Source organism: Danio rerio, chromosome 2 (genome assembly GCF_052040795.2).
Source record: "Danio rerio strain M-AB ecotype USA chromosome 2, GRCz13ab, whole genome shotgun sequence".
NCBI lineage: Eukaryota > Metazoa > Chordata > Actinopteri > Cypriniformes > Danionidae > Danio > Danio rerio.
Window position 1 is genome coordinate 13,970,546 of NC_141022.1, and position 19,250 is coordinate 13,989,795.

At 42.0% G+C, this 19,250-nt stretch overlaps 2 protein-coding genes across 2 annotated transcripts in view; both read right to left on the reverse strand.

Moving 5' to 3' along the window:
• The window catches only part of bcl2b (BCL2 apoptosis regulator b), a 29,770-nt gene extending 12,729 nt beyond the window's left edge, over positions 1-17,041 (reverse strand). The window contains exon 1 of the mRNA XM_087240547.1: positions 15,998-17,041. Within this exon, the coding sequence (XP_087096673.1) occupies positions 15,998-16,489 (492 nt within the window). The 5' untranslated portion in view covers positions 16,490-17,041. The remainder of the gene's footprint in view (positions 1-15,997) is intronic.
• Positions 1-19,250, reverse strand: part of LOC147846232 (uncharacterized) — an 849,179-nt gene that overhangs the window by 533,370 nt on the left and 296,559 nt on the right. The gene's annotated exons all lie outside the window — the stretch shown is intronic.

The window sequence follows — 19,250 nt, forward strand, 5'->3', positions numbered from 1 at the left end:
TTTTCTTATTATATTATTCTTCTTGGTGCGTATAGTCATGCAAACATTTGTTTGTAAAGCAAGTAGCTTGACCGTTTTCTGCCGTTTATTATTCCTAGTCATTTCTCCCATAGGCGACTGAATCGGAAGTTCTAAGACAATCTCGAAAACAGGCGCGCTTCCGCATTTTAGAATAAGGTCAATATAATCTTTATTGGTGCTGTCAAATAAGTTTGTACACATGGATGTATTGAATGAATGTTTATTACATGCCACCTTTTTTTTTCCATTTTTCAGCAAGTTTCTTTAACTTCTCCCACTTTATGAGCAAAAACTTTTGGAAGACTAAAAAAGCTATTCAGCATTTCTTATTTGGCCAATTTAAACAATTATACAAAACATACTATACAAACATATTCGTTGCAATACTAAATCTCTTCAAGAGCTGTCAGAAATAAGAGAGTATCAAGAGTTTTTGAAAATGTTGAACTGAAATCTAAAAATATATTTGGGGAAAATACATTGGATTTTAATAGTCTATATATGTGTTCATTTGTAGATTAACATTTATACATTTGTTAGTTCGTTTAGCAGTTTCGGATGAGAATGTTGGCTTTGGAGTCATCCATTAACAAAATAGGGGTCAAGTTCATTCATTAAATTGTTTTCCTTCAGTTTAATCTCTCATTCATCAGAAGTCACGCAGCAGAATGAACCCCAAGGGGCAGAAGCGCAGCAGAAATTTTAAAAGTGGGGGGGGGAAGCTGAATGAGATCCAAAAATTTACGTTCCTCTAATTATTAATCACCCCTGTCTGTCTCTAAAAGTGAGGGGGACATCCCCCCAACCCATTTTTTGCAGACTTTACGCGGTTTTGGAACATCTAGTTGTAGCAAATATACACTGCTATATACACTGATATATCCATTCTACTACTGTACAAAATAAACAAGATTTAAAGTCCACAAAATGATCTCCTGTTGTGTGTTTGAAGCATCCTCCAGTTATGAATTACATAGCAATTTTATTCTCTGTCATGGTTCAGGGATCTGTGTTCCCATTCTGTATGAGTTGTTTGTCTAGTGGGTGTGTGTGTGTTTACCATTTTTCCTGGCAGTATGCGTCTACTGTCTGCTGATTCTTCAGCAGCCGCGGCTTGTTTAGCCACTTATATTAGAGTCTGTTTTCTTGTTGCTTATGTTTGGTTCCTTTCTCGTCAGGTCCCTCTCTCCGTGAGGTTCCCTGACAAGGTCTGTGTGTGTGTATTCAGCTCTTTGAAGTGGCAGTCTAGCATCGACTCCTGTATTCACCTGTAACGTTACTGTGTTTATCTGGTACGTGGATAATAAATCCTTTTATTTTCAATTGGATCCTGGTTGTGACTATCCTTGTGACACCGTCGTTTCTTTGTTGCAAACATGCACTTATTTAAAAAAGGTTTTAAACTTGTAAAACTCATTCATGCTGGCGCTGAGCTTTGAAAAAGATTCCAATATCTTTGCAAGTCTTGCCTTGAGGATCTCATTATATGGATGCCCATACACACTCAATCACATACCTTCACTACGTACAATTAAACTTACCCAATTCACCTATGGCGCATGTCTTTGGACTGCGGAGGGAACCAGAGCACCCAGAGGAAACCCACGCAAACACAGGAAGAACATGCAAACTCCCTACAAAAATGCCAACTGATTTAACCGAGGCTCGAACCAACGACCTTCTTGCTGTGAGGCGATTGTGCTACCCACTGTGCCACCGTGTCGCCTGGATCCTATTTTAATGTCAGGAAATTTTTAAAAACAAACTTTATATCACACCAATATGAATGTAGATACACTATACCTACACACAGTTCTTGTACAAACAGCTTGATGATTTTGCATCATTGGTGCTCTTTAATGCTCAGTATCAACTGACTGTGCATGTTTTAAGTGCATGTTTTTGTCAGTTGACCTGGCTAAAGTTGTTGTCCAGGCACATCCACACCCAGACAAGGTCTCTCAGGAAAGCAACACCCAGATCATCTGTTTTATTTATTGCATCCTTCCAAACAGCACTATCCCCTGGCCTGGGGACAGGGCACATAAGTATACTGTGGAAAGGTGTGAATCATCTCTGATTCACATCTCTGAGTGCCTCCAACAACAACAAACAATACTCATACACTGACATCATTGTGCTATCAGAAAAGCACACTACATGAAAGGACAATGGATTACAGAAATCACATTCACTACATTACAGTGTGGTAGGTTGCGAGATTTAAGCCTAAGTGATTAGAAATATTTAGAAAAGCATATAAGACACTTTTACATTAATGTGCAACATAAATGTGTCATTAGTTGATATGCAAAATATATAAAAATATGTGATGATAACTGATTAAATAAAATTAAAAACAATTCTAGACTGCTCTGAGCTTTTGTCATAACTTTTTAGACCAGTGGTTCTCAAACACTTCAAGTACCACCTCAGAAAAAAAAAATGTCTCTAGTACCACCACAATGAAATACTTTTAAGTTTTACCAAACCTCCTCAGTGGAGGCCATTACGTTTAGCCTTATTAGACATACTCGACTATGTCAGAGTGAAACAGTATGTCTAACCTACTCATCAGTGTAATTATACTTTAGACCAAGTCTTGCATGGTCAGACCTAAGACTGATCTGGGAACTTTGGGCACTTTGAATAGTTAAGGACTATGTTACTTGACTGACAGGTTAACCAACCAAACTTTCCCCCTTCAGATGGGGAACTCCAATGCTATGTGGAAATCCTTTCACTATGGGGATTTCGTCAGAAATCAATCATATGAACGAGTATAAAATCGGGCCAATGAAATGCCAAATTAATTGGCAACATCAGCATGCACAGCTGGCGTCACTGACAATCAGTCAAGTATTTAAGACGCGGCTAGTGCAATGCTCGACATCCTTTTCACTTTCAGAGCCTTTCACTAGCTTCTGAGTCTTTGAGGGTACTCCTACCTGTGTCTACAGAGAGAGATCAAGAAGCAGCTTCTCCCTGTCCAGAGCGCGTATACACAGTGGCAGACGGTCGAGCTGGGTTTTTCTCTTCACTCAACCTGTGGTCTGTGTGAGTCCTAATGCCCCAGTAAAGTGAAAGCGACACTACACTGTCAGTGGGCGCCGTCTTTCGGATGAGACGTTAAACCGAGGTCCTGACTCTCTGTGGTCATTAAAAATCCCATGGTACTTCTCGTGAAAGAGCAGGGGTGTAAACCCGGTGTCCTGGCCAATGTCTCTCTATCGGCCCTTACGGTCATGGCCTCCTAATCATCCCCTTCCACCGAATTGGCTCTATCACTGTCTCTCCACTCCACCAATAGCTGGTGTGTGGTGAGCACACTGGCGCCGTTGTCCTGTGGCTGCCGTCGCATCATCCAAGTGGATGCTGCACACTGGTGGTGGTGTGGAGAGACGCCCCTCATGATTGTAAAGTGCTTTGGGTGTATGGCCATACACAATAAATGCGCTATATAAATACACATTACATTACATTACATTACTCGGGCCAATCTGAGAATTACAGTGGGAGTATATCCGCCGCCTTCGGGCTGTAAACCTCTCGCTCCTCCACGCGCTCGATCCAAGCTTTTAGGTGAGCTTCACCAAGGTTTAGGTGAGAGTATCGCTCCCTCTTCAGATGGTCGCTCTCTCACTTGATGACACCAAGGATCAGATGTCCATCACTGCATCGAAGGATGGGCTGTCATTGTCTGATGAGGATGCAAACCCGCTCCTCCCTCCGGGTTGATGAGCACAGTGTCGAATCTAGAAGCAGACTTTGTGGCCTTGCTTCCCCAGGCTGCTTTGGCCGTGGCTCTGGAGATGGTTTATCCCCCAGCCCCACGACTGGACCTACTAGATGGGTGTTATGTGGAGGATTCAAAGCCTTCCGTCCCCTTCTTCCCGGAAGTGCACAGTAAGCTCATGCAGTTTTGAGGGCACTTTTTTTCTGCCTGATCTGCATGCGCTTCCATCCTTGGAGGGTGGGCTGTCAATGTCTGATGAGGATTCGAACCCGCTCCTCCCTCTGGGTTGATGAGCGCAGTGTCGAATCTAGAAGCAGACTTTGTTGCCGTGCTTCCCCAGGCTGCTTCGGCCGTGGCTCTAGAGATGGTTTATCCCCCAGCCCCACAGCCAGACCGACTAGAGGGGTGTAAAAACCTTTCTTCCTGGATGCGCACAGCAGGCTTACGCAGTGTGCTGCGTGCGCCTCCACCCTCACCTTGCATGCTATGGCTACCTACCAGCACTACCAAGCACAGGCGCTGGCCCAGCTGTGCGAGGATGGTGCCGACCCAGGACTGGGCATGAGCCCCGCACCCTGGGAAGGACGCTGTCCACTTTACTGAACAGGAATGCCACCTCAGGCTAAATCTGTTAATGTGTGTGATTAGGGGTGTCAAAATTAATTGTTTCTTCGGTGCACCGCGATGCGGTTATTACTGACGTCATTTACCTCATATGTGCTCTGTCGCGAGGGAGGTGATCGCGAGTATTTACAACGCTTTAACTACTTAAAACTCATAAACTGTGCACAATTTCACTGTGTGTGTTTGCTGGATCAGTCTTTCACTGACATAAACAACAAAAGCCTCTATTTCACTGAGATGGAGAGAATGAAAGTACTTAATTTCTCTCTCTCACTCTCTCTCTCTCTCTCTCTCATACACACACACACACACAGTGGCCCATTTGACCTGCTGGCGTGGCTTTTCTTCTCCTCTCGGCTGTTTTACAGCGTTATTTCTGGGTAAAGAAACGAGCGCATGTCTGCAGAGTTTTCTCCACCATGTCTATCATACATCAGCTGTGAGATCGCCGCTGACACCTGCCACTTATCAGTGTCACTCATCTGTGAAGAGCGCAGCACGCAAGAGCCAATCGCAACTGTTTTTGTTGAGGGTGTGACCAATCAAAGAGGTGTAAAAGGACTAGACAAGGATCAGAAATTGAGCTGGATATTTATATTTGTTTATATAATTTGCTTAATGTTCGTTTTGTTTAAAGTTACAGTTTATATGTCTGACTGTTTGCATTAAATGAAAAAATTTTATTACAAATAATATATACATAAAAATATATTCATACATTTTAACACAAGAACTGCTGCTGTGAAGAATATATAAAACTGTGTATGAAAAGCACCGTCAATGCATCGTGATGCACCAAAATATCGAATTGAACCGAATCGATGGAATAAAAATCGTAACCAAACCAAATCGTGAGACACAGCTCTATGACCGTAGGTTCACAGCTCTATGTGTGATGTTGACAAAGTTCGCTTTCTTAGCTCACCCATATCCCGGGCTGGCCTGTTCGCCGACACCGTCAGTGAATTCGCTCAGGAGTTCAAGCCGGTGATGGAGCAGTCGGAGGCGAAGGGTTATAATCTATCGGCGGGATCGTAAGACTGCTTCATCCCACCGAGCCATCCACATCCACTGCTTTTCACCGAGACCGCTCGCCTGTAGCTTTTTGCTCCGCCGCCCCGCCTGTGCCTTCGGCTAAGCGACTGCGCTGAGCATCTCGCAAGCAGCCAGCGCCCCCCGACCCAGGGTACAGCTAAGTTCGGTAAACAGACCGCGAAGCATGCCTGAGATGGGCCATCCTGAGAGGAGGGAATGTGCTTTCCCCGCTGGAGGGTGGGGCTCTTCATTTAACGGCGTAAAAAAAAAAAAAAAAAACGGCATAAAATCTTCAAAGAGCTTTTTCCTCTTCCCTGGCATGCCTACGCCCAGAAGTGGAGTCTATTCACTGATTGGTGCGCTTCTCGCTGAGAAGACCCCCGATCTTGCCAGATCAGTGTTGTGCTTTCTTTCCTTCAGGACAGGCTGGAGCGAAGGCTGTCGCCCTCCACACTGAAGGTCTACGTGGCCGCTATTTCCTCTCATCATGATGCGGTAGATGGCGACACCGTGGGGAGGCATAACCTCATCATCCGGTTCCTCAGAGGTGTGAGGCGTATGGTTCCACCCCGCCCCCCTCGCATGCCCTCTTGAGGTAGTGAGCCTGCAAGCGCTGCCCACAGAGGAGGCAGACCCAGCCCTTTCATTATTGTGTCCTGTTTGTGCTTTGCGAACCTATGTGGACCGCACTGAGAGCTTTAGATCCTCTGACCAGCTCTTTGTCTGTTACAGTGGTCGGCAGAAGGGAAGTGCCGTATCTAAATGGAGGTTGGTCCACTGGAGAGTGGATGCCATCTCCCTCGCTTATCTTTGCCAGGGTGAGCCATGTCCCCCAGGGGTGAGAGTGCACTCCACTTGGAGCATCGTATCCTCTTGAGCGTTAGCACGCGGCGCCTCTCTGACAGACATTTGCAGAACTGCGGGCTGGGCAACACCTAATACATTTGCTAGGTTTTACAATCTGCGAGTGGAGCCGGTTTCCTCAAGGGTATTAGGTAACCCTTGGTGATTGAGGAAACAGTTCGGTTGGGGTGTTGAAATGCTTGCTGCACCATTCTCCCTAACACGGAGGTACGTGCGCTTTTCAGCTTTGTCAGTTCAGTTCCCCGTTTGGTGAACCATACAGAGTTCCTCCGAGGCCCCCAGCATCTGACTCAGCGGAGGAGTCAGACGTTGGTCTGTTACGTTGTTGGCATGCCCGCTGGTCAGCCCGCGTTCTGGGTATAGGTGCCTTCTATGCGTGATCCCCTGCGGGTGATCCCATATGCTCACTCAACTTTAGTCACCCCTGTGTTAAGGTGGGCTCGTGTCTTCCCTCCCCGCTAACCATCCTCTTATGTACCCCTCCCCCATCCGGGGCTTGGCCACAGGCTATCACCAGGTCTCTCCTCTTTGGGTAGCAGGTGAACTCTGCAGCGTCCTTCCTATCGGGACTGAACGCTTTCCCAATATACTGTCGTATTAAAACCCTTTCTACTGGGTTATTTTTGACTCCTTGAAAAAAATAGCTAAACCTGAACAGGTAAATAAGGTAAGTAAGGGCTAGGGGACACGTTGGAAGACTGCATCTCGCGGCGTGGTAGGTGCGCCTGTCTACTGCATGGCGCACCCTTCGCCAGGGAAGCGGTAAGGTGCTTTCGTTGTGGCGTTTTCTATAGATTTCCCCACAGTGGAAGGTTTTCCACATAGCATTGGAGTTCCCCATCCGAAGGGGAACGCTACGGTTAAGTAACCCTCGTTCCCCGAGGTGGGGAACGGAAATGCTATGTACCTTCGCCACAACAATCGTCCCTTAGATGTTGAGCGTGAAAGTCTCCTCAGCTCAAAAGGATGTCGAGCATTGCACTAGCCGCGTCTTATATACTTGACTGATTGTCATTGACGACAGCTGTTCATGCTAACGCTGCCAATACATTTGGCATTTCACTGGCCCGATTTTCTACTCTTTCAGATGATTGGTTTCTGACGAAAACCAAGGTTTTTCACATAGCATTTCCGTTCCCCCACTCGAGGGTTACATTAATAACCGTAGCATTAGTACATTAGTAACCGTAGCATTTCACTTGTCCTGCACCATATTTGTGGGTGTGGAAAATCTTTAGAGTCTATAAAAGGTCTTTAAAAGTTTACAGCAATGATACATCAATATTCTAAATGATCTGTCAACAAAACAGATAGGTCAATTAGACATGTAAGCCTATGTAGACTTTGTTCTGGAAATTCATTGTTTTGTGACACATTTTTATGTAAAGTTCAAGCAGACTGAGGTAACAGATGACTGATATATTTTTTGTTCTATAAAAGCAAGGTTTTGTCGTATTTGTGAGTATACACAAATAACATATACAGTTACTGTTTTGCAAGATGACTCTCATATCTTTATGACTAAATTACAAAATATTTGAAGGTTTTCACTGCCTTTAGAAAAAATAAGTCAAGAATATTAGTGTACCTGAGTGTTTGTCAACATCACAGGTTGAAGATTTGTTACAGTGAGTATTGCATCCATTCAATAATCCAGCATTTAAGTAAACTCAATAAATGCTCCTTACAAAAAGACGTGTGCAGGCAGTAAAACCTTAATTCGTGAATGTCTCAGAAAGTTGTGTATTAATGAAGACTGTCATCAATATAATCACATCAATATAATTGTGCACTTATCTCCCAGAAATCCTGTATACTTTAACTGATCAGAGGACGACTCAGGATCTACTAAAGTGTTTCGAGAAAAGTATGCCATATGCATCAGATGTTTAGCCAAAGGTCCATGGGAGGTGCTTTACATGAATTCTGAGGCTGAAACTGCTTTAGACCAAATATTATTAATTGGTATTTATACAATGCAAGACTCTTCGAATCATTATTTAATCTTTTGTATACTGTGCATTGATAAGACTACAAAACCAGCTCAGTTTAAGGTAACAAAATCTGATGTCATGGCACAATAAGCACACCCCAAAAGTAAGGAAAAAAAGCAATAAACTGCACTATTGTCTTTAGACCAGCTTGTAGTTGGACAATGATGGGGTCATCTTTAGCTGCCTCATATAGCAACATGCAAACAATGACTCTTAACACATTTTCAGACCAGCAGGCCCATGGGCACACAAATGGTACAAATCATAGACTGTAAAAGATATGAACTTTGTCTCCATGACATCACCCATAGGTTTCTGAACAGCACAAATAAAGCTACAAGTAGTCGTGGCAAACTGTTGGTATTTTCTTTGTGGGTCATCGCACCAACTGGGGTTTACTAAAAAAGGGCAAAGAAGCGAAGCGTCAGTGGAGCTACAGATGCCTGCCAGCCTTTTGCTTAGACAGACTTTTATTTGGGAGAAACGCTTAATACTTCATTACCTGCAACTCATTTGTGTTCTGACCACATGTGCATGGTTGTGTACTAAATCAGTAGTGTTTAGTCTTTTTAAAAAACACTGTTGTAATACATTGAGTCACTAAGCATTGTTCTTATGATGTTTTTCTACAGTAGGAAAATGTGAATTACTTTAAAAAACCTCAATTATAGCCTGTGTTGGTAAATGCAATACTACTTATGAAAAGCAGGCATAACCCTCTATGACCTTTCAGACGACAGCTTATCAATCTGTCAGATTCTTGAGTGCATTCAAGTTCTAAAAAAATTATAAATGATAAACCTATAAATCTTAAGTAAAACAAATACATTTATAGATATGATAAGTATATAAAGATTTTGCTCACTTGAGAAATGGAGGCAACTAAAATGGTTTGTGAGCACAATTAAGTGCACAGTACTCCATATTATATAATTGTAGGAAATATTACAAAATGCAATTAACTATGTAAAGCCACATAAAAGGGCGACGCAGTGACGCAGTAGGTAATGCTGTCGCCTCACAGCAAGAAGGTCGCTGGTTCTAACCTCGATGTTTCTGTGGAGTTTGCATGTTCTCCCTGCGTTCGCGTGGGTTTCCTCCGGGTGCTCTGGTTTCCCCCACAGTCCAAAGACATGCGGTACAGGTGAATTGGGTAGGCTAAATTGTCCGTGGTGTATGAGTATATGTATGTGTGTGTGTGTGGATGTTTCCCAGAGATGGGTTGCGGCTGGAAGGGCATCCGCTGCGCAAAAATGTGCTGGATAAGTTGGCGGTTCATTCCGTTGTGGCCACCCTGGATTAATAAAGGGAAAAGAAAATGAATGAATGAAGCAACATAAAACAAATCAAAAATATGATGTATATGCAGAGGTCAGCGGCTAATCAGCCGGAATCAGCTGAGGTTACCAGACAGTAGAGGTGGGCGGATCGATCCTAATATCAAAAGTATCGATACCATCATTGGTATTGATACCAGATCGATAGTAACCTTCCAAGAGCAATACTTTTATTTAAATTTCATCTAATTTACTTTAAAGTACACTGCTCCTGTTTCAAAAAAGAGCGGACATGTCTCTAAATGCCCCGCGCTCCTTTTATATCTCGTATGCACCATTGCTTTTTCTTTCTCTGCTGTTATTAGTTGTACTTTTATCTCGTGACTCAGCATCACTAAAGCGCAAGCCCTTTTGGCTGTTCTGAGTTGACTGAAAAAGGGGAACGCTGTTTGGAGATATTTTACTGCAGTAAACAAAAATATTGCAAACTGCGATGTTTATAGAAAGTCTATTGCTCGGAGAATTACTGTGAAGGGTTGCACTGGGGCTGCAATGTTGAGTCCTTGGAGGGCCTTGACTAATTCCTCTGTAAATTGAGTGAGGTGAGATAACTGTTGCTGATGAGTAGCGAGCACTTGAGCTTGTATAGTGAGTTCGGTGGACAACAATTGCATGGCTGCTGGATCCATGTTTGGCGAAGTCTTCTATAACGAGGACGCTGACACAGAGGGGTCCATTTGCAGTATGTTTATTAAAAACAGTTTCATAACAAACACACTGTAAGTGCTGATGGATAAACTCACATGAAAAACAGGCTTAAAGGGTCGATGGGCAGGCAGCATACAATCATTGGTCAATATAACAGGCATAGGTCAGGGGCTGGTAGCAAGATGCAAGATCTGAGAGACAAGCAGGTAATCAGGGCAGGCGGCAGGCAAAACAAGGTCAAGGACAATCCGGGTTGGCGACAAGAGAACACACAGGAACTGGAGTACACACTCAGAAATGTCAGCAGGGCAGAACAAGACAAGTGAGTGTGAGCGCTGCTTATATGTGTGTGTGTGTGTGTGTGTGTGTGTGTGTGTGTGTGTGTGTGTGTGTGTGTGTGTGAGCGTGTGTGAATATCATCAGGTGCAGCGCAATCCGCTGGCAGAATGGGTTTGTGGTAGATGTAGTGTTCAGTGTTCCGGTGAGAGAGACCTCTGCTGGCCAGTGAGGGGAATGACTGGGACCGAGTCGGTGACACTGATACAATAACTGTAAAAAATATGGACGACGCGACAGCCCCTTTTCCCATTGAACGCTTTGAGGGCAAAACGCCTGCTTGACGGGCACAAACTGTCGCAAAAGACTGCTGAAATTGGAGCCTTGACATGCACAGAAGGACTGTCTGATGGAGCCAGAGGAGGAGCTGCGAAAATGAGCGGAGTCGAGCTTCCAACCAAACGCTTTATGTAAAATCAACCACGCCCCCCGAACTTCTCAGCATGCGTTTGCTGTCTTATCAACACAAATGGATGTAATAACGTTAACAAATATGAGGGTTTTATATATTCAATCGCACCAGCTCCGGTCCGCAGCGCATAACCTACTCGCGGCGTCGCGGGCTGATTCCGGCTCGCATGCGGCAGCGCCGGCTTGCTCGGATGCCGCAACTGGCTCGATTGACTCGGGCTGGAATCAGGCAGTGAGTCCAGGCATCCGGAGTAAGTCCAGCAGAGGTAGTCAGTCTGAGCTCTGAGGGGTAAGTCTTCGGCTGGAATCTAGCTGGAACTGGCCCTAGTGTATTTTGCTATCTGGGTGGCTAGGCGTACATGTATCAGCAAACTAATAAAGCCCGAAAAAAGCCCTGACCTTAGCGAATAAACAGTGTTCCACCAGGATCATGTATGTCAGAAACTGTAGTTTACTACTGAACTCATTTTGTCATGGTAAAATAACACAGAAATCGAATAATAACACTTCAGTCTCCTGCCGAAGCTCAGATGCGCTGCTTTGAGAAACTGTCAATCACAGCTGTCAATCACGATGACACGCCCAGCATTAAATTACTTAATTTTTTTATTTGGGCTCAAGTCTCCTTCATTAACACAGAGGAGGCGGGCTTTATGACTTGTACTGCAGCCAGCCCCCAGGGGGCGATCTAACGGCCGAGACCTTCACTCAAACGCAGGCTTGCGGCACACTTGCACTGATATTATGAATGTTCTAATCCTACAGTATCTAATGTACAGGTTCAGCATTACAGGAAAAGTTTTATTGTAGTATATATAGGGATAAGGTTCACAAAATATATATTTTGTACACAGCTAAACATTTTTATCCAACTGTTCTGAAGTTTTCTCATGTTTATAAATGGAAGTAAAAGAGACCCTAAATCTATTATAACAGCTCATAGTTTAGTCAACATTTTGTATAGATATATGTCATGAAACAAAACACTAGACTTACTTTAACTCAAAAGCTTCTATTTTTAACATGAACAGGGGATAGAAATCATAAAAGTAACCTCACTGCATCCTAAAATCTCTCTACATCCAACAGAAACAGTTGTTACTGAGCATTCACTATAGTTTAAAAGAATTCAGGTCGTATCGTGTCCATTATTTTAAATCACTAATACCTGAGGCTACTAATGAACTCAGCTCATTCTCAATGGCTGTTCTACTACAACTTCTCCAGCAGATTTTATATAGCTCTGGAGCCAATTTCAAAGCAATGAATGGAAAGCGATGAGTAAGTAGAGAGACCCTTTCTGTTCCTGTCAGTTAGACTGTAGTCCTTTGATATGTGTCAGAACATTCCACTTTCAAAAAGGTCAGGACACAAGAGGAATGCTAAACTTTCCTTCCTTAAAGATGAAATACAGTTTTTTAATTATTGATGAATGCCCTCCAGACACAGTGCTTTGAATAATGCACCTCCACATTAAGGCTTTGTTCTAACACACTAACTAGGGCTAAAAATATATAATGTTGTTGTCCATTGTTGTAAAAAGGAACAAAATGAATGAATAAGGGGGTGTTATGATGTGTCATTTGGGTCCTGTGCTATACCCAAAGTATACCACATATTTATCACTTTACAAATCATAGTGCTATTATTAATGAAAGTCCATATGCTGAACTTGTTTTACTCTATTTTATATTCTGAAACCAAATTTATTGTCTAAATAGCATGCTAGCTTGCTGCTCAGAGTGAAATAAGAACTGCATTTTTGTAATGGTAACATATTCATTCATTTTCTTTTTGGTTTAGTCCCTTTATTAATTTGGGATTGCCACAGCAGAATGAACCACCAATTTATTCAGCATATGTTTTACGCAGAGGATGCCCTTCCAGCTGAAACCACTCACTGGAAAATAGATGCAGGTTTTTGGATTTGTCGGGGAAACCGGAGCACCCGGAGGAAATAGCAGAAGTACCAGTAAACAAAACAAAAAAAAAATTATTATACAGAGAATGATTTTTGAAGAACTAAACAAGTCCTTATATGATTACAAAAAATGTTTTTCCATTTTGTTTTATGAAGGAATGTCTAAAATAAAGGTGAAGTTTGTAATTGCGTTGAAACCAAATGGAACAGTTTTTTTTAATTATTCATCATTCTGGAAATGAGAGATCAAGTCTAGATATCAAGAAATATCAATACTACATGCTACTGAAATAGAAAGGAATAGAATGTTTGTATGATTATCTGAAGGAATTCTGAATATTGGAATGGAGTTATCAATTTACAAGTTTAATTAAGTTGCTATATCACTATTTCCTGTGGTTTCACCAAAGCCTGAAAGACTAAGGCCCTGTTCTTCCATTTGGCATCAAATGCCCCCATCATATATTTTTATATTTGACTGAGTATTCAATACAGCACACGAAATGAAATCATGCTTAATGTAGCTGAAAAAACACACACTTCAATCATGTGGGCTTTGCTCTGAACAACAGAGGTTTGAAGTTCTGCTCTTTCAACTAACTTACTACAATTATTTTGGCACTGGAAATTGAATAAGAAACAAGGTTACTGTACATTTCACACAATAAAACATGTAACAGCGTATCCTTTCTATGTTATTTTGATGAACATTTAAGTGTAAAAGCAAATGTATGAAGGGGTGGGGTTTATGCAAAGTAAATAATTGGATATATCTTCTTCTTTTTTATCTTTCCCAAAAAATGCAAACCACTTGTTTCATTGGCATGACTACAAAACTTTGCAAATATTTGCAAAATGTTTTTTTTATCATTATTACATCCAATTACAGTAGGTTGTGTTCCTCCAGAGATGCTCAATACTGAATAAATAAAAGAATAAAATAAAATAAATAAAAGCATCCATCATTTTTTTGTCGGCTTTGTCCCTTTATTAATCCAGGGTCACCACTAAATAAAAGCATTACAATCTCTAATTGTCGATTCATTCATTAATTTTCTTTTCAGCTTAATCCCTTTATTAATCAGGGGTTGGCACAGTGTAATGAACCACCAACTTATCCAGCATATGTTTTACACAGCGGATGCCCTTCCAGCCGTAACTCAACACTGGGAAACACCTATACAGTATTGCATACACACACACTATGAACAATTTAGCTTATTTAAATCACCTATAATGCATGTCTTTGGACTGTGGGGGAAAACGGAACACCTGGAGGAAACCCTCGCGAACATGAGTGAACATGCAAACTCCACACAGAAACGCCAACTGGCCCGAGGCTCGAACCAGTGACCTTCTTCACAAGGTCCTCTAATTGTCACTGCTCTTCTAATTGTCAAAATAAACAAAACTGATAATGATGGCAGCAGACATTTTGTCATGTTTTGTTGGATTTTGAATAAACATAGCCTATTCTTTTCTCCTCATCTAATTGCAACACAGTAAAAAAAAAAAAACAAATACTGGTTGCCTTAAATTTTTAAGCTGAATCAAATTAACCTTATGAGTCCATTGAACTTATATGATGTTAAACTGCATAAAAAGCATAACTTATACAGTTAAGTTAGAACATGATTAAGTTCATTTAATAAAGTAAAATGAACTAAAAACATATGTGGTAAGCTAAAAACACATGCTCTATAAACTATGAACTAGAAGATCTTCATATATTTTTTGCAGTGCAGTACAGTCTTGTTTTTTATGACTGACAACTGCAATAAAAAACTGCACACTATAGCACTTTATCTGTATTTTTTTTAAATAGAATTATGTAGTGACAGTTGCTCACCGTTTGCAACCATCTGACATCATGCACTGTTTCTGCATGCCTAATGTAAACGCAGCCCAAATAGTTCAAAATGAATGAAACCCTAAATCTTTGATGAGTTTTCTTCTACGTACGATTAAGGTAACTAGATGTCCCATCTTCTTCTCTCTCTCTATTTTAGTGTGCCAACTTATTCTTCAACACAGTTTTTGCATGCATTCTGTCTTTTTTCTGGCCTTTTCTTGTGATATTCTGCTTTTTATTGGTTTAGATGTTTTTGGGTAAACTTTTCAGTTGAACCACACCATTTGGAATGTGGTTGTAATTGTCACCTCACAGCAAGAATGTCGCTGGGTCGCTGGTTCGAGCCTCGAGTTGGTGTTTCTGTGTGGAGTTTGCATGTTCTCCCTGCGTTCGCGTGGGTTTCCTCCGGGTGCTCCGGTTTCCCCCACAGTCCAAAGACATGCAGTACAGGTGAATTGGGTAGGCTAAATTGTCTGTAGTGTATGAATGTATGTGTGAATGCGTGTGGATGTTTCCCAGACATGGGATGCGGCTTGAAGGGCCTCCGCTGCGTAAAAACTTGCTGGATAAGTTGGCGGTTCACTCCACTGTGGCGACCCCAGATTAAGGGACTAAGCCGACAAGAAAATGAATTAATGAATTTCACCATAGTTTATTTGAATCAAACAAAGCCTGCCAAGTGTGAACTCCAGCTTAGTCTATGTAATGGCTGCAGCACTACTCTGGTTGCGCTAACATATTTACTGACATTGCCTGAAAAACAAGGCTAGAAAATGATTGGATTTTAAAAATGATTTGTACAATCTCACACTACTTTTATCACAAAAACAGTTGATAGCGAACAGCCAGCTCAAAGAATTTTAACAGATGTTCTGTAAGTAAATATTACAGCCTGCAGTATATGTTGTAGCAGACTGTTGTGTGTGACCAAACATATTTCTGTTTGCATGAATCAACAGCAGAGCCTGAATGTTCTGGACGTACGAGCCACACCTTCAGCTCTGCAGACAGCAGCTGTCAGTGATGGCTTCACGGAACAGCCCCATCGCGCAGACGTCAGAGGGGTGTGACAAATCGCCTCCGTTAATTGGTCGGAGAACTTTAATGAACAGCGCTAATAGCAAATCAGCGCTTCGAATACGTCAACGCAACTGGCAGAGGCAGAGCCAGCTACGCCGCATATTCGGACGTGAGATATTTATTGAGCTAATTACATACCCAACCGCCGTTCTCCCGGATCCAACCGTGAAGCGGCCCGTTCAGGTAGTCTGCCATCCAGACAGCAATGTTATCCACCTGCCCCGTCATCTCCTTATTCACGCATTCAGCACAAACGGTGCCCCCAAACTCGAAAAAAGCGATTATTCTGCCCCAGTTCACGCCGTCCCTGAACAGCTCATCTATGACTGCGTTGAACCGCTGATGTGCCGTGATGGACGTGACGTGCAACTGTTTGGACATCTCCGCAAAGTCCGACTGATATAAACTCTCCAGTTCATCCCCAGCCTCCCGTAGCACGTTATGAAGAGCGCTGTATGGGTCGTGACGGGAGCTGGGAGTGACGACGCTGTTCTCCTGCCTCCCCATACTCAGTCCATTCGAGACACTGTCATGTCCATTCACTTCCCAAACGTATCCCTTCTTCCACAGCTTATGGTGGATGTAATTTTCCACTATACTGCGGTTATTATACACATTCTCCTGTGCCATATAGGCTATATATCAGTAGCCTACCACTGCGTTCTTATTTACCCTGACGCATCTTCAGCATCACTTTCTTCACATCAAAGCAATAAAGCGAATTATTTTATTAACATGTATATCGTTTAAACAGCGAACTTGCAGCGCTCGCATGAATCCTTCGGTTGTAGAAAAACGCCCACTTTCTGTTCCGAGAAGTGATGCCTGACATTAAGCAGAGGATGTGAGCATCTTCCTTAATTTCAGAATAAAAATAAAAAACACGCATTAAAAGCATAGGTAAGAAAGTCTCTGGTGTTTCGGGTGGAAATTGCGCGCGCGGTAAGACATCGTTTATCCCTGTTAGAGTCCAGAGGTGCGTGAGACGGAAGATGCAGATCACCGATGTTCGGGCGCACTTGTGAGTTTCGTCTCGCACGGAGCAGTGTGAAGAACGAATTTCTCAGTGGCGTACTGTCGAATGTAGACTTAAATGCTAAACGGATGACAGTTATGTCGCTGATTTGCTGTCTAAGTTGTGTTCACAGGCGTCTGCTAAGCGCAGTTGCTTCAGATGGAGTCAGACTGTCCCCTTCATAGCAGAGAGGTGTTTCCTGCGCTACGTCACCCATTCATGTGCTTGAGTTGAAATTAAGCTTTTATTTTAACAAAGGTTTATTTCTAAAGATTTGATGTAAATTGCTCATTCTGCGATCACCAAACTGAAGATCTGTCTCATCTTTTTTGAAATTGTGAATGTAAATGGAAAAATGAAATGGAAAAAATCTATTAGGTATGTTTAAAGGTATAATTCCTGATGATATGTTAAAATATGAAAATGTTATTTTAGGATAACCATTAGAATAAACATCTAAATGTTCTTATTTTTAATAATTAAAGAAATTATATTTCTGGCTAAACACTTAAATGTAAATTTTGTAAGCCTAAAGCCTCTATAGATTTTTTTGAAGATTTAAACCTTTTTATAACTTTGATTTCTAAATCCACTAATATCTGTCATGTAATGTGATATAATGTAATGTAATTTAATTTTTGTTCTTATAATAATAACCACACACACACACACAAACACAAACACACACACACACACACACACACACACACACACACACACACACACACACATATATATATATATATATATATATATATATATATATATATATATATATATATATATATATATATATCCCCTTTAATTTAACTCCTCTATTTCAGTTCATATTGGACTAAACACTGACCTCAGAGGAGCTAGAATTATGCATTTTTCAAGAGTTCACACTTAGCTGATAATCAATAAAGCGTATTTGGCATGCTGTCCCGGGAGAGAGCCCTGAGCTCGTAATATCCTCGAGCCCGGGGTTCCCTTAGAAGTGCGAGAGGGGAGTTCGAGGTCAGGTAGGTCTCGAGAACTCCCCTGCTTGTCACCGTGAGAAGTGTAAACTAAGGTTGTATTGGGTGATAATTTGTTTTAGTCGATTGGCTATGGTTTATGTTTTTGGACGGTGGGAGGAAACCGGAGAACTCGGGGGAAACCCACGCGAACAAGGGGAGAACATGCTAACTCCGCACAGAAACACCAACCGGCCCGAAAGGTTGGACCAGCGGTGTTCTTGCTGTGAGGCAACAGTGCAAGCCACTGGGCACCATGTCGCCTGATCAGAAAAAAGGGGAGGATGAAGGGGTGGAAAGGGGGGAGCTTCAAGACGAAAATAACTGGAGTGAAAAACTCGGGTTATTTATAATGCTTCCGTAATCATCTAATAGGGCTGATTACGGAGCCAATAAGGAGCCAGCCATGTGGATTATAAGCACATGATCCTCTCGAAATTAGTTTATGAATAAACCGCACTTAAGGTTAGAGCATTTTCCATGCAAACAAAAATTTGTATTTATATTTAATCTTTGCCTAACTCTGAAGACAGAAAAATATCCAGATGCTCTGGACTGAAATCAGCATCTGTTCAAGCAGAAGTTGGTCTTTATTCATGCATCATTTAAACTTCTTTGATCTTTCAGCACCCTTTGCAGTCACCTCACTGTAAACTATTTGGTTGGAAAGACTGAATTAGAGTAAGCATGTATGTATGTACGCATATGGCCACGCAGTTTCAAAGTAGGTAGTGCTGTCGCCTCATAGCAAGACGTTTGGCGTTTCTGTGTGGAGTTTGCACGTTCTCCCTGCGTTCGCGTGGATTTCCTCCAGGTGCTCCGGTTTCCCCCACAGTCCAAAGATATGTGAAGGTGAATTGGGCAGGCTAAATTTTCCGCAGTGTATGTGTGTGTAAATGAGTGTGTATGTTTCCCAGAGATGGGTTGCAGCTGGAAGGGCATTCGCTGCATAAAACAAATGCTGGATAAGTTGGCGGTTCATTCCGCTGTGGTGACCCCAGATTAATAAAGGGACTAAGCCGAAAAGAAAATGAATTAATGAATGAATAATGTATAAGTCAGGTAAATGCATATTATGCTGATTAATCAATCAATTTATAAATGATCAATACAAGACATCAAATTCTCAAATATAAATTTAAGATCAAAAGATACATATACCTGACTTCAAAATATACACTCTAAACATGGCTGGGTTGAAAACAAACCAATTTGGGTTGTTTTGGTAACCCAGTGATGGGTTAAAAAGGGACAAACTCAACGCTGGTTTACTTTAACCCAGCAAGTTGGGTTGTGTTTTTAACCTAACTATTAGTTAAAAATTACTACACTGCTGGGTTAAATGTAACCCAAAATGGGTCAGAAATTTAATCTAGAA